The 21,071-nt window shown below is 34.8% G+C and overlaps 1 protein-coding gene across 1 annotated transcript; it reads left to right on the top strand.

The window, feature by feature from the left end:
- The first annotated feature begins 1,068 nt into the window (after positions 1 to 1,068).
- Positions 1,069 to 19,914, top strand: LOC121734460. Its single transcript, XM_042125073.1, has 8 exons — positions 1,069 to 1,085; positions 2,063 to 2,225; positions 2,606 to 2,713; positions 3,017 to 3,474; positions 7,003 to 7,105; positions 13,432 to 13,527; positions 17,918 to 18,073; positions 19,835 to 19,914. Exons 1-8 carry the CDS (start codon positions 1,069 to 1,071, stop codon positions 19,889 to 19,891), a joined length of 1,158 nt encoding a protein of 385 aa, XP_041981007.1. The 3' UTR covers positions 19,892 to 19,914.
- Positions 19,915 to 21,071: the final 1,157 nt, after the last annotated feature.

Below are 21,071 nucleotides of genomic sequence, written 5' to 3'. Positions count from 1 at the left end.
TGGTCAAACTGTGCATTTCCAGACTCGTTTTGTGCCTTTCCGAGTACCCAAGTCCGTCGAGTTTAGCTTGCGATCATTCCGACCGTATTCAATCGGCCGCTCCTTATTCGATCGCCTTTGAATGTATTATGTAACTAAGTGATTTCGTCGCGATACGTCAAACTCATCCGACCGATTATACAGTTAATATTGAATTGACATACGTGACACCGACCAAATGACGTGGGTCTGGCAACTGCCTAGGAATCAAGTTCCTCGATGGTACATTCAAACACGTTGACACAGAATAATATTCGAGTCTTTTTATCAAACTAATTCGTCTGAACTTGTCTTAGTTTAGTAGAAAATGTCTTTAAGACGCGTGAGAAAGCAGCCTTCGACGAACAGTTTTTCATAGGCCGTAATCGCTTAAGTAAATTACTGTTGTAGGTATACTTTTTTCTTTTGGACAATAAAAATAGATAAGAACTAAGAAGGAAACACTGTAGGGTTTCGTAGAATTATTATACAGTATGTTTTTTTTTATATTTAAGTTAACTAACAGTATAATAATAAATTATATTATATGCTACATGAAAAAGGTAAATATGAATTGTATGAGACAAAAAGCCACGTTGATTGTCTGATAGAACAAAGCATAAGTCAAACCGTTGGAGCTAGAGACTTGAAATTTCACACACATATACATGAAATTATTTTTTATATTTTAATCTTTGAATACGCATTGTGGTACAAAGGGTCTTATGCCCCGTAGTATTTATTTAAGCCGAACTTTAATGTGATGAATAAATGTTTTTGTTTTGGAGATGGAAATGATATTTAATTCAATAGAACCTTTGTAATTCTACAGTACTTTAAAGGGTATAAGAGCAAGCCCAATTATGGGTTATTAAGCGTGAGCATTGTCAGTCCCGTATAATTTACGTCTAATTACATAATAAGGGGTACATTAATATTAAGAGTAATTGCACGGTTTGTAGGTTATTCCAACGGCATTTTTATTTCATTTTATTGCGTAGGTAAATTATATTTCCGTAACTTCAAGTCACTGAAAAAGACGTTTACAAAATGGGAGATAGTTCAAAGTAAGTGTATTTACAATTTAATAAAGAACAATTAATAAAACAACATAAAACTAATCGATAGAAATGAAGTAACTAGGAATGAAATCAGTTCTCTAATCTTATGGTGTTAAAATGCGATTTATTTATTGCTGGAAGTTGATGAGTGAATTTCATTAGGCAGATACGATGGGGTTGACATGTCTATTGACAAAAATCCCCATAAAAAATAGATAAAAAAATTGCGATTTTTAAAAAATATTTACAAGAAACCTGAACCAATTTGCCAAATCCATTCTTTTGTCTTGTTTTTATTTACACAATTTTAACTTTTGTAATATCGTCGAAGAGTTTCCTGTTTCGAGATCTCTTGAAACTACACTTGTTCTTTCGGACAAGACCTAAAAGTGTGATGTAAATTTATAAGAAACTAGTTACTACAAATATTGTCTGTGGTTTCTTTTGTCTGGCATCTTAATTTCAATAAAAAACAAAATATTTTGTTTGTTTCTTAGCTTCGAATTGCCGTTGAAACAGCTGGACTGATGTTGATGAAATTACGAATATTATAATATTACTAATTAATATAGTATATATAATTAATATTATAATATAATATTATGTTAGAAGTCATGAGTTTCCATCGACGAATAATAAAAACTAAGGAAGGAGGAAGGAGTAACTCCGTCAAAAAAATTGCACCAAGAGGCTACAAGAGGTTATGCATGTACTCGGTTAACAATTTTGTGACAATTATTGTCAACGGTTTTATTTCGTGAATTTGAGTGAGTGTTTCGTTGCTATTGTTATATTTTAGTGTGCGAAAAGGAACGAAATTTAAAACGTTTGAAGTTAGTTGAGTTTCCTTAGTTTTTATTATTCGTAGGTTTCCTTGGTATTTAATTTGTATCACAGATAAAATCATAGGGTATAATATAAACCGGATGTAGATCACAGTTTACGAAGCTAACATTTCGGTGCCAGTAATAATATTATTTCAGGAACGAGGGTATACTGGACTTGTCAGATATTAAGGTTTTTCGGATCCTCGTCGATAGCATCGGCTCATGGCCACACAAACACCTCAGCACAAAGAAAACTAAACCATATTTTCCAAGCAATACGACGCTGTTTATCATATCACTGATTAAATTAATAGCTGAAGTAATATATCTTAAGAAAAGCTTTGGGGTGAAGAGTTTTGAAGTGCTTGGACATATTTATGTAACTGTACTAGTGAATGTCACGGCTGTGGTAAGATTTTTGAATAGACTTAAGAATCAAGCTAAAATAAAACTAGATCAGAATAAATTTTTATTACTCGTTTACACTTTTACTACCATTTTGATGAATTAATGTAAATAGACTAAACTATTCTTACTTCTTACTCCTCTTACCCGATTGCACGAGCAGGGGTTATGTTTTCAAGCATCCCTTTTCTCGTGTGTACTCATAAGAGTACATACAAGTAAAAGTGTATGTAAACCCCAATGAATTTAGATTTCACAACGATTGATTAACAAAATATGTTTAATTATATATAGACTCGTATTAACCTACCATGGCGGAAGAAATATTGTGATCAATTCCGAGACTTTCTGATGGAATTTCATCTGTTTTACCACCGAGATAAGTCAGAATACGCCGAGAAGGTAACTTATTTTATTGTTATTAGAAGAGTTACAAAGAAGCTAGAAGGTTATCACAAGCTATAAGGTAAAAATAAATGAGCGGACTCTTATGAAAGCTATAAATTTTGCTCCAATTTTCTCTCGAGAGGTAAGCTAAAGGTTCAGTAGCTGTAAAAAATTTAAGGATTCTATGACTTTGTAAATGTAAAATAAAGTAGAAATTAAAATTTTCGAATGTAGGGGCACGATAGTGCCCCCGCCAAGACGAGCTAAACGAAGCGCAAGTGCACCTACCTTTTCTCGATGTGTTTCGTCGTTTTTCAGATTTACCAGAAAATAACCAAATACAGCACGATGTTCCTCAAATTTCTGCCAACAGAATGTTGTATCGGATTGATTACTTTCAACATGGCGCCCATCTTAAAAAACTATAGGTCTGGAATGTTCAGTGAGAATAAACCTGCAAATGAAACCTACGAATTATCAATATACTACGCGTTTCCTATCGACTGTACCAGAGATTTCACAGGTTACGTCATAGTGTCGTTTTTGAATTGGTTTCTATCGGCCATCAGTTCATTAATACTTTGCTACTACGACCTAATCTTGAGCCTAGCAGCGGTCCACATTTGGGGGCACATGAAGATTCTAGAGGACAGTCTCAAGAACTTTCCTAGACCAAAGACAAGTTTAACTGGTGTTCCATGGTATTCGGAAGAAGAATCGGCCATGGTGTCCAGATTGTTAAAGGAAAATATTGATCATCACAGGTTGATATCACGGTAAACTATCGTTTATTAATTTTATTCATATAGCACATCAACACTTATTCTCATTTAATTAATAGGAAATATTACGCAAATGTGGGACCAGAGAGGGCTACTAGCACATAAAGTGAATAATCCGACATGTTGCACACGTCAGAATATGGACAAAAACGTTGCCAAGCGTCTAACAGTACTTTTTGTTTACTGTCTATGCTGGTGCTAAAACGTTGTTGTTATAATATATTATTATTTATTATCCTATTTTTACGCGAAACATACATTTGGTAATTTCAGCGCTCATCATCGATACGTGACGAAGTGAAATTCTGCTTTGTAATAATATAATCCTGGATTTGACGGTATGAATAAAATTGGCGCACTTTTTAACAACACCGGGCAAACGATCTAGTTTTTTAAATAATGTGTGTTTTATAGAATAAAGTGCCTCTTTATTCTATAAAATTAGTCATAGTTAACATTTTATGAGATAGATGACATCCGTAAATCCGTTTCGCAAAAATCGTTAGTTAATTGGTCATTTATCGCGCGGGAAACGTACATTTTTTCGGCATAAAAAGTATCTTAAGCCCTTTTCCGGGACTGAAGTATCTCCATACCAATTTTCAGCAAAATCGGCTTAGCGTTTTGGGCGTGAAGAGGTAACAGACAGACAGATACTTACACTTTCGCATTAATTGTAACATTAGGTATAGAATAATGGATACAATGTGAAAATGACTGAAACTTTTTATTTTCAAAATTTAACGAAAGATGAAACCATCTAAAAGCTTTCCAAGAATACTATCAAAGTAAATGAAACTGCTTAAAGTTAGCAGTAGTTAATGAGTTTTGAAATAAACTTTTGATTGCCTTATCCTCTTGCCAACACGTTTTGTTTATCGCTTCTTTAAGAGTCCGGGTGCCATCGAAATTTTTATACAAACGTAATACCAAGATCATTTCCCATGCGAGAATATTTATCATTTATTTGAGTTATTATTCAGCTTAAAATAGTGATTACCTAGGTTCCTGTAAAAGATTCACAGCAAAATATTTGCATACCAGAAAATATGAACGATTACAATTTAGTATGTAAATATTACATACTAAAAAATTATATGATGAATATTCTCGTATGGGAAATGATCTTGGTATTACGTTTGTGTAAGAATTTCGATGGCACCCGGACTCTTAATGGAATCATGTGTCAAATTGTATGGAAATTGGAATTGACACGACATGAGTTGAATGTCGACTTTTATATCGAACATTCCATACATTTTTGATTCGCTTCTATAAAGAAGCGGTAAAGAAAACGTGTTGGCTAAGGGGCTTTTTAACTTTTCTTTAGGTAACGCCGAAGATTTTTCTTTTGCATATTTCTTTAAGATTCCTTGTGCATTCAGAACTCAACTTCAATTATTGTTAAACAAAGAGATTTGAAATAATCTTTTAATCCTTTCACTCGAGGTTTTCTTTTAAAAACTCAACTTGAAATATTAAAAAAGTTTTCATGAATACTGTAAAAGATTTTGTTTGCTTTGGATGTAAATTGTAAGTTGGTAAACACTTTTAATAATTTAGTTGCAATTTATAAGTTTCTTAGAAACGCCTTTGTGCGTAGTTCAATTAATTATATTTTACCTATTTGTATTTGAAATGTTATCACTATGTGCACAATAAAGTATATATTTTGTTTGCTTGTTTGTTTGTGTATTATTTATTATTATTATTATTATTAATAGCCGATGGTGTCCCACTGCTGGGCAAAGGCCTCCCCTCTCTCCTTCCACATGTCTTTATCCTTTGCTAAATTTTGCCACTCTTTATCAGCAGCGTCTAGTTCATCGCGCCACCTTTTCTTGGGTCTGCCCCTGTTTCGCCGACCGTTCGGTAGCCACTCCGTAACTAGACGTGCCCATCTGTCCGGGTGCATGCGAGCGACGTGCCCTGCCCAGCTCCACTTTAAACTAGCCGCTTTTCTGCCCACGTCCATTAGCTTCGTTTTGGAGCGCAGAGTAGCGTTTCGGATACGATCCGTTCTTTTGGCACCTATAATGCTGCGCTCCATGGCTCTTTGACAAACTCCGAGCCGGGACTTCTGTTGTTCGGTCAAAGACCAAGACTGAGCACCGTAGGTTAGGATGGGCAGGATGCTCATGTCGACAAGTTTACGTTTTAGGCAGAGTGGAAGGTCTCCTTTCATAAGTTCTTTCATCGACCAAAAACTTTTCCACGCCTTCTCGATTCTTTGGTCTACTTCCTTGTCCTGTCTATTATAAAAAGATGTTATTTGGCCTAAATAAACGTACTCGTCGACATAATGCATTTCATACCCATCTATCTCGACCCTGCGTTTCGTGCTGTTAGTCATGATCTTGGTCTTTGATCGATTCATCCGAAGTCCCGCCTCGAGGCTCGCCGTGCTAAGATCTTGTAGCATGGACTGTAAGTTTTGAGCTGACGTGGCAAGCAGAACGATGTCATCGGCGAAGCGGAGGTTTGTTAGCCTCTTCTTGTCAACAACAATACCCTTGTCTCCCCAACCTGTCGAGACTTTCTTGAAAACCTCTTCTAAGGCGCTCGTAAAGAGGCGTGGGGAGATAGGGTCACCCTGCTTGACACCCCGTTCAATTTTAAATTTTGGGCCTGTGGTTTCCAATTTAACGGCGGCTAAGCTATTTCGATTGTGTATTAGAAAAAATATATATTTATAACAATATTACTTTTGTAGGCATTATAATAATTATTAAGAATATAAAACGTCACTTAATAAAATTATAATATGTCTAAGGGTGGGTTGCACCAACTAACTTTAACTATAACTGTAGCTTTAACTATAAGTTTAGCTTTAACTACAGTGCAAAATGTCAAATCTTTGGTTAAAGTTAAAAATGGACGCCATATTTAAATTTTCCATATTTAAATGCACGTGGCGAAAAAAGAAACTAACGCTGTCATCATACAAATACGCCATTTTTGACAGTTCTCTTTTACCAGCAGCGCCCCCGCCCACGTTCCTATAAAGCCTTGTCGGATCAGCAACGTCTTCTGTCAAATTCTGTGGTCAAAGTTAATGTTAAAGTTAAATTATCCTTAACTATAAGCATAACTTTGACCATAACTTTAACTTTAACCACGCCTCTGGTGGAACCCAACTCAAGGGTTGTTATCGCCAAAAATAATCAAGTATAAGTTGAATAAAGCCAAAAATTGATAAAGCAAAATTAAAAAAAAAAATGTTTGACTTGCGTAAAGTTATAGACTAGATGACGCAAGCAACTCTGTTGCGCAAAAATTCGTTTATCGCGCAGAAACCGTACATTTTTCTGGGATAAAAACTAACCTATGTCCTTTCTCGAGACTCAAAGTATCTTCATGCCAAATTTCAGCAAAATTGGTTCAGCGGTTTGAGCGTGAAGAGGTAACAGACAGACAGACAGACAGACACACTTTCGCATTTATAATATTAGTATAGACTATAAAATTTTTACTATAACTTACGTTCACTCTACTTACGACTTAAAAACACATTTGTTTCAGCTTTTCGTCTAAAACGTCAAACGTGTTTGGACCAATGCTGTTTTTCTACTACGTCATACTGCAAGTCAGCGGGTGTATTGTACTATTCCAACTTTCTACATTGGTAATATTAACTTTAATGAGTCTGTTGAACAATCGTTTATGCACCAAGCAAATTTCACTTTTTTGTGAAGAACCCATGAAGAAAACTAACACGTGAAATGAACCAACGTGACAGACCAACGTCCAGAGCATCTCTGCTATGGAAAAATGTACGCAATAGTAAAATCCTTCTAAACGTCACGTTGGTTCATTGTAAAAATAAAAATCAAAAGCCATGGGTTGTAAACCTTATCACTTCACCCCGTACTCACCTGTACCTACCGATCAGAAATGACGACATAGATCATAATTATTAAATCATAATATTATAATACTGCTTATGCTTATGCAGAGTATCTGATATAGTAAACGCTTAGAAGCGTTATCCACGTTGGTTTATTTCACATATCAATGGCTTCATGGGCTTGAAGTCTAATGGTCACAGCACACATATCAACTCGAAAAGGGATCGGCACCGTATCGCCTCGAGCCGTTCAATATTGTTTGTATGAAACTCCCTGCTGCAACGCACACTAAGCGGAACCGTAACGTAATCGCCTCGCCTCGGAAGCTGCGAACGGCGAGCCGAAAGCGAGGCGTCGCCTAGCCGTAGCCGAGTTGAAGTACAGACGCTACTGATTCGCTTTGTTAATGCGTGCATACGTTAGGTTGACGCCTGGTAAAAGGCGAGGCGAAGGTGATATCCTGACGATAACTTTCCGAGTTGATATGTGTGCTGTGACCATAAGCCGGCCACTAGGCGATCAATTATTGTACCTACTCTCAATATCACCTTCAATTTTATTGAACAGTTTATTTGACCATTGGATTGAAGGAACGTGATGTTCTATATCAACCCTATACGGTCAATAATATTACGCAATACGCAATAAAATTGCTCGTCTAAGGTTTTAACTTTTAAAATTGCCCGCTCATAGTACAAAATATTATTATTTCAAACGTTGTCCCTGTCTATTTGCTACAGTCATCAAAGTCACTATTGGAGTGCTGGCAGAAATCAAATTATGAGTTATTATAGGTCTACCAGAATCTGATGGCAAAAAGTGACAAAAGAAAATATTGACTCTAGCAATATGAGGGTAATTGGAATAAGACATTTTGATCCTTTTTTTCCTAGCGGCTGATTCTGTGTGTGAAACATGTAAAATATATAAAATTTTATACGCGATCAAGGATATCTTTTGTAAATCTGCCATCCGCCATCAGATCCTGGTAGACCTATACTTACGCTCCTGCGAATGGCTGCCTACTCTCCCTCCGTTTTGCGACCCTTTCCATAAAAAGTGCTCTACAACACCGCGTAAATTTTCGCTGCAAAAAAAATACTTTACATTTTTGCAAACAATTTTTATATTGCACAGATGATCCTGTGAATTTCGTATCATTTCCATGCAAATATAAACCTTTTCCGGAATCTCACGAATAATTCAAGACTAAAATTAGCCCAATCAATTTAACCGTCCTCGAGTTTATTTTTTATTTTATTTTTTAGCGAAACTAAGAAAATTTTAAAATTAATTTTATAAAGATGTAGACGTATTAATTTGCCAAGAAACCTTTAAACATTGAGATGAAAGTAAATTTCAATTATCTTTAAATGACGTCATTTCGAAGAAAAATATTATCGAATCACTCAAATCTTTAACAATAATTAACTGGAGGGTTCTTAATTCGAATAACAAGTTAACGTAAAGCGTTAATTGGCGCACTGAGGCTCCGAACTCATCAAGATTTGAAGATTGACTCGTTTGATACCGGTGTGTTAGCTGTTGCCCCTAATTTCACTCCCATAATAACCCAACTAGCACATTAGTGATAAAAAACCAACCAAGTGCGTGTTGGGGCACGCGCAACATAGGGTTCCGTAGTACCGCTAGTTTTTGATGATTTTTGTATGGTCAATGAACATTCATTGACCATACAAAAATCCTTATATAAAACATGTTATAAACATTTATAACATGTTTTATAAAGGGTTTTCCAATAGGGATTTGTCAATTTTGAATTTAGTTTGTGGACGCACCCTTTCACTTAACATCGAACTGTTACTGTCATTTTACATAGTGTTTATACCATAAAGTTAATATACCTAGCGGAATAGAGAAACAAAGGCCTGAGCAAGAGAGATGTCACTATCAGTAACACTGAGTGGTAAAAAGAGACGTGTGATACATGACAGGAGCACTCTTTTTTTTGCCGGCGATCGATCGATCGATGACGAATTCATGTTCAATCATGCTTGTGTAAGTAATGTGTAAGTGTATAGGTACACATATTTTTTACACAGATGAAAACCAATTTTGGTTTCGTTTGACAGCTCAAGATTGTTGCTCTATTCCGCTAGGTATATTAATTTTATGGTTTGTACATAACATTTGTATCATGGTGAAGTACACGAACTAACAACGTCTGCAAATCTTAAAAATTTAGTACAGAAATTCGATCGTAATTTTCGCCCTAGCAGACAGACAGGTCGGCCATGATTATGGATTATTTTGGCCTGAATTAGAAGATAACATGGACTTGGACAGCATGAGGTTTCAATAGGACGGTACCACAAGCCACACATCACAAATTACAATCGATTTATTGAAGAGCAAGTTGGATGAGCGTGTTAGCTCAAAATATGGACCAGTCGATTAACCGCCATTTTCGTGCGATTTAACGCCTCTAGATTTTTTTCTTAGGGGCTGCGTCAAATCGTTGGATAAGCCGACGCCGTTGGAAGAGCTCAGAGCCCAAATTAAACGCGAAATACCTGAAATGTGTGGCAAAGTCATACAAAATTGGGTTCAAAGAATCATCGCTGCAAACGGGGCTGCGGTGACCATAGGACCGAAGTTGACTTCCATTAAAAATGTTTTATTGTACTACATTCGATACCGTACTAAAATTGTTGAAATATCTCAAACGGTTTTAATTTTATTGTGAAAAAAAAAAATAGGAAATTTAAAAAAACCTCCGCCAAACAACTTTAATAAGAAATGAAATAATATTTACTGCCTTAAGTTCAAATAATTCCTAACTTGTGTAAAGTAATATTTTTAACCGACTTCCAATAACGAGGAGGTTATACGTTCGGCTGTGGATATATTTTTTTATGTATGTTCGACGATTACTCCGTCGTTTGTGAACCGATTTTCAAAATTTTTGTTTTCCTATATTAGGTTTCACTCCAATTTGGTCCCATTTTTACAAAAATGGTGACTTGATGATGGGATTCATTAGTAATCGAGGGAACTCCTCAAAATTCAAATGGAAACATATGTTTTTTTTGGTTTCATATGAAGTATTTCAGGCATATGTTACCAAAAAGTAAGATTTTGCATCAGGATACACCATGGTTTTAAAGGTGGTGAACAGAACTCCGTACTCCTTATATAATATACATATTTGGGGGTTTCGGCGTTGTCTTAAGAACTGAAAGCATGTACTACTATGCAAATTTAATTAATCATCATCATCATCACCACTATTCCACCATACATCCATGAGTAATCGAGGGAACTCCTCAAAATTTATATGGAAACATAATATAGTGATTTTGATTATATGAGAAGTATCCTAAGCATATGCTACCAAAAAGCAAGATTTTGCAAATAGATAATATACCATGGTTCCGAAGGTGCTAAGAGAACTCCGGATTCCTTATAAATACACATTTGCGGCTTTCGGAGTTGGTTTAAGAACTGAAAGCATATGCTACTATGCAAGTTACATTCATATCATCATTATCATCATCATCATCACTACCACCAGTCACCAGACCATAAATTATCTAATTATAACACTATTATTGGTACTTTTAATCGTCTTTAAGATCGAAACCAGAATTTGTCGAACGATTTAAAAAATTATAATGTTAATTCAATGTAAATGATTCGACCGTGGTGTTTAGGTTACCAAGTTAGCAATTTGATCATGAGATCTTTGGGGTATGCTAATCTTATTAAAATTTATACGGACGATTATAGTTATATTTAAACATAATATTATATTATGTTGAGCTGATGAGTTTTCATTACTGTAATGATAGAAAGAAAGTCACTGAACAGAACTTAAGAGCCTATAAAGACAGGCGTATGAATATTAATTTGGGAAATAATAAAACGAGCGAATAAAAAATTACTTTGCGACTGATGATGAACATACTGTTTTAATAACATGAGCGGTATTAATTTGTCTAAGCGAAAAATAAACTAAACTAACGACTAATATTGATTTATAATAAAATCCAGAACGAGCTTACAAAATGTGGATTGCGATTATTCTATTTCAGATATTAAAATTCTATCCGAGCGACTGTATTACTAAGTGAGCGACTGGAAATACATAGCGGGCAACTTCAATATTAAATATAGATTACATTTTTCTAAGTGAGGTTATTTATTACGAGCTACTAAAAAGTTAATTTTGAGCAAACTTTTGTGAGCTGCTTTATTAATGATAATTGGTTACTGATATTCTATTTGAGGCTTTATATTTTATATTTTGATACGTGTTTTAATAAAAATTACTTTTTTTGTAAACCACCCAGAAGTTCCTACTGCCCCGTGTACACATTTTGGGATCATCAAATCAAAGTATGAAATCCTTTCTATCTCTGTTAGCTTCCACTTTTTTTCACATATAAAATTGTTGTTCCTCTTATCCAAATGGAGCTACTCACAAAAAATGTGCTTGATAGTAATAAAAAAAAATTGTTCTATCCCTGTCCGTAGTCCCTGAATAAAAGTGTTTCATCAAATAACTAGTTACTTCATATTCATTTTTTTTTGTTTTAATGTGTGCACATTATACTCTGCTCATTAGTGTATTTTTCAAAGTGGTTTTTGGTATTCGAAACACTTCGTTTAAGATAAAATGCCGCTCAGTACAAAATTACATTTGCCAAATATTGAAAAAAAATGCAGGACGTAACGTTGATACTCAGAAAGATATTAGGTCGCTCAATAATTATAAAGCTGCTCATTTTGTATTTTAAGTAACTCAAATAAATAATTTCTAAGTTGCTGTTCTGTTAATTTCTCGTCACTCACTCTCAGTCGCTCAAATAGTAATTCTATAACCCAAATTTAGTAATTTTGACACCTAAAACTGTAATTTACAGTCACTCGATTAAATACTACCCTATTAATTTTACCATTGCTTGATTAAAGTCAAGCATAGCAAGCATATTACACAGAGGTATATAATGCTTGGAGTTGCTTAAGCAATTCTGAAGTGGTAGTGATCTCAGACAATGAGTTACGGTCATGTACGACTTACGTGTAGACCATATTCGTCTTTAATTGCTTATAATCGTAGTCGATTGTGCGTTTGGTGTTTGCACAATCATGGTGGCAATCTTTTTCCATCATAAGCCAGCGTGAATATGCAACGTGAACAAGCCTTAATACCAATAAGGAAATAATACCGAATCTGTTTAACATCAATATTGATTTATCGAAAAGCAAACTTAATTTGTCGCCGATAAAAGAATTCCGATTTAAAATCGTCTAATTGCTATTGGGGACTTAAGAAGACATTTTATTAGCATTTAAACGAAATTTGAGGGTGGGGATAAAAAGTTTGCAATGCTTCGAAGAAACGCTTCGCTTTCGAACATTTCGTAATTTAAAAGTTCTTTTGGTAATTTTATATTTTTATATATTTTTATGTAGGTATACTAATTGAATAATTTAGTTTAAATAGGTAATATGTATGGTATTATCATAATGTAAATTTTGATTCCAGGTATAATATACCGGGAATCAAAATTTCATAATAATAATAATAATATCTTTTGCTCAATATCGTTGCTTGGAAGAAATTGCTGCATAGCAATAAAGCCGCCTTTTGTGTTTAAATAAACACAAAAGGCGGCTTTATTGCTATGTTATTAGTACTAAGTTTGAATTTCTATATATTATGTACCTATGTGTAAATGCAATAAATAATATTCATTCATTCATTCATTCATCTATGGACGCTTCACACCACGTCAGTCTGGCCCGGTGCTAAGTACCTGAAGGACTTGTGTTACAGGTACCAGACAACGGAAATATATTTAATACTTTTATAATATTCATATATTTAAGAGTTTTATTATATGATACACATATTTAATACACATCCAAGGCCCAAAAACTTTGAAAACTTTTTGTTCCGTCGGCGGGATTCGAACCGGCTTGAGCTACCAACAGCCCACCAACTGAGCCACAGAGGTCGTCGCATATTTTTTCTACTTTTCACCTATTCTTTCTAAATATTATTATATTTAGAAAGAATAAGTGACAGACGGACACACTTTTAGAATGATAATTTATGTATAAATTCGGCTTTCAGAACAGCGAAGCCGTTGCCAAATACGGGATGGTTGCGCTGGTGCTGTTTCAGGAACTAATACAGTTGTCTGTTGTATTCGAACTTATTAATTCAATGGTAAGTGTAGTTTATATTCGCTTCTCGTGAGATACATTTCGTTCTAAGTCCTAGCACTAATTTATTTCATGAAAAGGATTACATCCGATCAGAGATTGGAGTAGCAGTTTCTTATCGGCCCCGCAACCTATTGGTTGGATTTATATGCACTATGCAGCGGTGGGAATGCGTAGTTTGGCCGCTATAGTCCGTGCAATCCACGAAGACGCGCCCCCCTACTCCTAATCTTTTATAGTGTATGGGTGCAAGCTTTCGCCAATATTTGAGTGTAATCGGTACACACTAATTACCTATGAGTGCACGCGCACACTACAATAGACTAATTAATAAAAAGCGTCACGGTCAAAGGGAAAGATGCTCACCCAAAAAGTGGTGGGGCGCGTCTTTGTGGATTGCACGGACTATACTCCGTGATCACAAGCGAATGTATGTACGGTTTATTAAAATATTGGCACGGTCACATTTTGCTTGTCATCTCGGTGTTTTTTTTTTTTTTTTAATGAAATAAAGCTGAAGAAGAGCTGCAGGTGTGTTGCCGGCCTTTTAAGAGGGAATAGGATAATAGGGGAGGGTAGGGATGGGAAGGGAATAGGGTAGGGGATTGGGCCTCCGGTAAATTCAGTCACTCGGCGAAACACAGCGCAAGCGCTGCTTCACGCCGTTTTTCTGTGAGAACGTGGTATTTCTCCGGTCGAGCCGGCCTATTCGTGCCGAATTGCGTTCAACTTGCGTTTGTATCGATACAAACGCGCGTAAAAAAAAAACGTCGTGTGAAAGGTTATATCATATAAAAAGGATGCTTGCACAGTAGGTAAACATTATATAAGTCGAATCTTCACAACAATCCAGATGCCAAAATTTGTTCAAAGAGATTGAGATAACTTTTGCCGTGTCTGAAGATGCGGGCCTGACAATTTCAAGATTTGTTCTAGGTAGAAAGATGTTCTGCGATTTCAAGGTAAATATGTTTTTAAAACGCAGGATCGCGATAGATAAGACTCTATAAAAGGGGCAAATACAGCAAAGTACTAAAACTTGGCTTTGTTGCATGTACATCTGGTTCGTTCCGAATAAGTACTCGCGCTCTTCCAACTTTTTAGGTCCTTAGGGCCTGATTACACCAACCGAGTAGAGTTGAGAGACAGTGAGTAGAGTGCTCTCGGCTAACTTTATTAGCTGGGAGCACTCTACTCGCTGTCTCGCCACACGATCGGATTGGACGCTACACCGTGAGATCACAAGCAGTTCGCGTGGACGCATAGTTATAAATCCAGCCTTTTTGCACCTACCGAATAATGAGAGTTTTTACGTGGTAGAGCCATGCTTGCACTTGCATGCACGAATGGGCCGGCTCGCCCGGAGCTCACACGGCACAAAACGGTATGAAACAGCGCTTGCGCTGTGTTTCGCCGAGTGAGTGAGTTTACCGGAGGCCCAATCCCGTACCCTATTCCCTTTCCTACCTTCCCCTATTCTCTTCCTAACCCTTGCCTATCCTTTTCCCTCTTAAAAGGCCGGCAACGCACCTACAGCTCTTCTGTTGTTGCGAGTGTCCATTGGCGAAGGAAGTTGCTTTCCATCAGGTGCCCCGTTTGCTCGTTTGCCCCCTTATTTCATAAAAAAGGGACAGACAGGCCAATAAAATTGGCCAAGAGCACTCTACTATTGTCTCGCCTAGTCTGCATATGCTTTTGATCACGCGATGTAGCGGCGAAACCGATCGTTCGCGCGAACGCAAATCGAGCCGGGTTGATTCAGACCGCAACGCGACGCGTAGATGTATTTCTAAATTTATATGGATTTGACAGATTCTCAAGATGTCTCACGCAATAATTGAAATTTGTCAAATCCATAAAATTTACGGCCATTCCCAATATTTGATCTATCTCTGGTTTTGCCCTACTAGAGATAGGAATAGCTCACAATTGACATAAAAATGTCTAATGTGAGCTATTCCTATCTCTAGTAAGGCAAAACCAGAGATAGATCAAATATTGGGAACGGCCGTTAGAAATGCATCTACGCGTCGCGTTCGGTCTCAATTGACCCTCACTGATTCAATTGTGATATTAATTTGATTGAAATGGCGCATGCTCACTACTCTGCAAAATGAAATGTTGAAATAACTTTACATAACAAAACCACAATTATTTGTATAATTCAGTTCGCCAACACTTGTTAATTAAGTTAATATTGAACATGAATTTCAAACAGGATAAAAGCTTTTAAAATATTTTTCCCCAGGTTTCAACTCAAAATAATCCAATTTCATTAATGTAAAATCACAATCTATACAGGGTGTAACAAAAATAAGTGATAATACTTTAGGGTGTGTACGTGTTCCTTGTAAAGAGTTCACTGTGAAAGTAGCAGCGCTGAAAGACGATTTTTTTTTTAACTTTTGTATGGCCAAGTGCCCGAGCGTCACGAGTTTCCCCATACAAAAGTGAAAAAAATGTTTGGTCTTTCAGCGCTGCTACTTTCACAGTGAACTCTCTACAAGGAACACGTACACACCCTAAAGTATTATCACTTATTTTTGTTACACCCTATATAATACTATGGGGCCGGGTGCCATCGAAATTCTCATACATACGTAATACCAAAATCATTTTCTCATACGAAAATATTTAACATGTTTGAGTTATTTTAATTTTTGTGCAAGAACCTAGGTAATTACTGTTTTAAGCTGAAAAATAACTCAAACATGTAACATGTTAAATATTTTCTTATGAGAAAATGATTTTGGTATTACGTATGTATGAGAATTTTGATGGCACCCGGCCTCTTAATACATGAGCGAAAAACTTTGGATCCCTTTTGACGAAAAATACGGAAACGTAGGGTAGGTTGGTTGGACTGATTTTATTAAAATTGTATTCAACTTACATTTGGTTTTTTTTTTTATTATAAAATTGTAGCCGTCTATGGACTGTTCGTCCATATCCTTTTTTTGTTATTTAATTATTTAGATTTTTCGCACCAAGGATAATTGAAATAATAATATGAATTTTAATTAATTGTGGTCCATCACGCCATGGACACTTTTTTTTACATTTTTACATTTGGTATTATAGCCAGTATATTTTTTATCCCGGAACGTACGGTTCCTGCGCAATAAACCAATTCCAAGGCTAGGAAATTGCAGGCTACATCTAGTGAAGGAGTGCATCGAGCTAATATTGTTTTGAAATTATGCTTTTATCTATGATATTCTATTATAAAAAAGGTAGATATTGCACTAGCAAGTACAGTCTGATACGGCCAAATGAAGGTAAGTCCCTTCTTTTGAATTAGTTGCATGTTGGTAGCGATTGAGCGACGAGGTGTCACGTTAGAATATCATTGTGTCACGTTTTTGACTTAAAATGCCAAGCTGCGTTTTTAGGAAATACAAAAATTATAGTTATAAGGTCAAAAAGGATGAAAAAGTTACGTACCACAAGTAAGTACATGAAAAACTCTAGTAATTAATTTTTATTTGGATATTTTCCAACATTATCGACAAATAATTTAATGCAAAAATCATTGGCTTTTATCATACATTTTTTTAACTAATAAAACATTACAAACACTACAACAGACACACTAGGAGATTTGATTGACAAGCCTATAAGTACACACGAATTCTACTCTTTTATTTATGGTTGAAGTCTGTTATGAAATTGAAAATAGATTGAGTTTTTTTTATTGAATCTTAAATACTGTTAGACAATTACTACACGCCCACGGCCAGTTTGTCATCATTTGACTTTATTAATCTGAGACTCTATAGGAATTATGTCTAAAAATGTTGTAAATAAAGTGCATATTTTGACAATAGAATATCAATAGAAAAGCGTTGAAAATAATTTAATTTTTATTTGAATTTCGACAATTTGGCGAAATTCTTCTCTAGTAATTGATATACATTAATGAGTTTCTAAAATACTAGAGTAGCAATGTCTTACAAAAGATACTCAGAAATGCGTAACCACTTTTTTGTTCAAAAGACAATGTCAAGTCACATATTCGTTATGTCATTATGTATGTGAGATATGCCTGCAGGCATCTTCGAAGTGGCAACGCGTTGCTACCGTAAACTTCCAATCTAGTTACGTTAGTAACATAGAATATCATTGTTACTATAAGTATATATTGTATGTAATTAAAATATTAAATTATTTAAATTTTAATCGACATTTAAGTATTATTTCTTTGGCGTATAGGTTATCTAATATAGGGTTTAATAAAAGAACTAAATTATAAGCAGTTTGTGTCCTTCTTACCTACAAGTGATTACAAGCACATACAAAATATCATGTACATGATGTGCATTAAAATAACTAAGCTATATTATGTCGATATATAATTAAACACAAGGAAAAATGAAATTTTGTTATATTTTCAGAATGACTCCATAATAAATGCTGTGTATGGATTACCGTGGGAGTGTATGGATACAAAGAACAGAAAGATTGTCTTGTTCTTCTTCAGAAATGTTCAAGTACCTACCAATGTTAAGGCAATGGGTATGATACCGGTAGGAGTTGAAACTATGGCCTCGGTAAGCTTATAGAATATTATGAGTTCAAATATTGCCGAATCCTATCCGCAGCGGTCATTGACCAGGGGTTAAATTTTATATATTATATTATGGCAAGTTTTGTGGACAGGGGTCAAAAAACTTGTCATAATATTATATAAAAAATATTATGTCATCGTTCTATAAACAAACGTCGATTGACAATGAAGTGATAGAATATGTTTCTAGTCTTAGGGGATATCGTATTTTGCTTACTCGGTGAGATGAGATGAGATCACTTCGAAATCATCAAAAGTTGAAATCATTATTCTAAGAGTTACCGAGAGGTTTTCTAATTATTAATCTATTATTTAGTAGTCTGTCATCTATTATTTAGTAGCAGTCTGTCAAGATATAAAAGTTCATTTTTTTCTTTAAGTCAACTGAATACAGTGCCAACATTTTTCATATAGCTCCTTGACTAAAAAGGTCAATGACCGCTGGGGACACCTTATTTAATTTTGACTATACTCTAGCAAAGTACCCAATTGTAGCCACTACTCTAATTGCTACAACTTCTAGTTTATTAAAAAAAGGGCTCATTTTTTATACTTCTTTACTTTACAACCCAATAATAATAAGAATTATTGTAGTTTTCTCTCGCAATTTAAAATACTTGTAGGCCTGATGTTTTTATGGCGTCATTTTTGCATATTAAAAGAGTCTACAAAAAGTTGGAGCTAACTATATTCCCTACCCTGACTGGCTTTGTGCCAATCTTTTGTCATTGCTTTCATTAACAGACTTTCTGTAAAATATTCAATGGATCTTTGTAAGTAAATTATTGTCATTTCCACAAGCACTGAAGTATTGGTAAATAATAACGATCAAAATATGTTCATTGAGTCTGAAATTAAAATAATATTTTATTCATTGAATGAGGAATATTTTTCTTTGAAAAAATATTGTTATACATTTTGAAAAATTTTCAACTCGGAAAGTTGTATGGGCACTACCGATAAAGTTACTCTTAAATATTTTCTAGAGAACGAAGTTGAAAGTTGAAACTGAATTCACTTGACCTAAACTTTGTAAACTTTTCTACAAAATAGCGTCACTTTAAAAATGTTCATCTTTAAAGTTCTGTAGTCAACAAGAACCCTTATAGTTTCCGTCTGTCCGTCTGTCTGTCTGTCCGCGGTTTTGCTCAGAGACTATAGGACCTACAAAGCTGTCATTCGGCATGAATGCACATATTAATGGTGCCGACAAAATGGTTACATATTATAAAATCTTAAATTTTTTTTTTTTATGGGAACTCCCTTACACATCAAGCCGGCATTTTTTTTTTACTTCGCACCCACCCCACCGTGTGGGGTGTCGTTGGATAGTTTTTTTTTAATATTACGAGTATTCATATATCATTTTTCGATTTAGGTATCCATTTGTGAAATATGAAGTTTTAAAGTTCCCCTTCTTTAGCTGGTTTCTACCGTGTAGCTGGTAGAAACCAGCTGAACGGTTGCTTCTGGAAATGTGAAAAAAATCACGGGAGTAGGAAATATGCTTAATTTAAAAGGAAAACTATCACGGCTAAGAAGACTTCAAAGTTATTGAGTGAAAGTCGATTAACTAAAAAAATGCATTCGGCGAAGTATAAAGGAAGTTTTCGTTCAAATTCCTTTAAACATAACTGAGACGATGTTGTTAATAGTTTTAATCACCCCTAATTTAAGATTATTCGAGAGAAAATGTATTTTAAATTCAGACAACCATTAACGTGAAAATAATTTATGTTCACAGGTGTTAAAAACGTCTATATCATACTGCGTAATGCTTAGAACTTTCGCTTACGAGTAAGAACGGCTTATTCAAGGATTAAATCCAAGATATTATGGAGCATTAACATTATCTTAATAAAAACACGCTTATACCGAGAAGGATTATAACGTATTTTGGCTAAAAGCCCACTCAGCTTAAACAGAATATTAAAACTTGCACATTAAGAATATGTATTTTATTTACATTTCTTTTCATATTGTCGCTGTATGAGTAATTCTGTATCTTTATTTGTGTATCTTATGCCTGTCGGATGATACGAGTAAAAAATATATACATAATAAAATGCTTGTCCTTCTAATTGCAGCCTTAAAGGTAACAGTTAAGATACCCAAATAATTTTATATTGTAATATTTTTTAATGATTAAAAAGTTTTCGTAAGCACTTGGGACAAAATCTATATATCTTATATGTATACAAAAATGGCTTTTCAAATGTGTTAGTCGCGCTAAAACTCGAAAACGGCTGAACGGATTGGGCTGATTTTAGTCTTAAAATATTTGTAGAAGTCCAGGAAAGGTTTTAAAGTGACACGAAGTTCACCGGGACAGCTAGTATCTGATAAAAATATTAATACTAAATTTAAACATGGTTATGTTACTAAAGTGTACGTTAGCTTAAGTTTTGAAGACACTTGTCTAGAAAATTTACAGTAGGATTCATTGAAATTCATAAAACTTTCATTCCAGTTTTCTTTCATCTCCTACTTGTAGGTAAATTGTATTACCTTAATGTGAAGACTTAAGCAAGCTGGCTACCTAAGTTTCTATCAGTTTTAAATCTGGAACACTGCGCTGGTTTTTATGCACTGGAATTCCTCCTTCATTCAAGTAATTTGCATACGATTTCAGTTTGCAATTTAATTAAAATTAATCACTACATTTATGTTACAAAATTTTAATTTACCCTTTAACTATGTTTTATTTTTTTGATGTTCAAATGCTTGATCTTATTACAATGTGGCTTTTAATGTGAATGTCTTATTACAATGCAATGTGAGCAATAATCTTAAATTATTATTGTAAATTTTTTTTATCCTTATTACAATATTTTGGCGCATAGATTTTGTTCGTGCCGTCATTTCTATACGTAATAGGTATTATTACTACGTATACGTGATAGTTCAATGGTTATTCCAGTCATTCAATGGACTAACTCTGTAGCTAATTTTACATTTCACATAAATCGTTTCCGATTTTT

Source organism: Aricia agestis, chromosome 15 (assembly GCF_905147365.1).
Source record: "Aricia agestis chromosome 15, ilAriAges1.1, whole genome shotgun sequence".
Taxonomy (NCBI): Eukaryota; Metazoa; Arthropoda; class Insecta; order Lepidoptera; family Lycaenidae; genus Aricia; species Aricia agestis.
The sequence above is the reverse complement of the archived record's forward strand: the minus strand, read 5'-3'. Positions and strand labels throughout refer to the sequence as shown.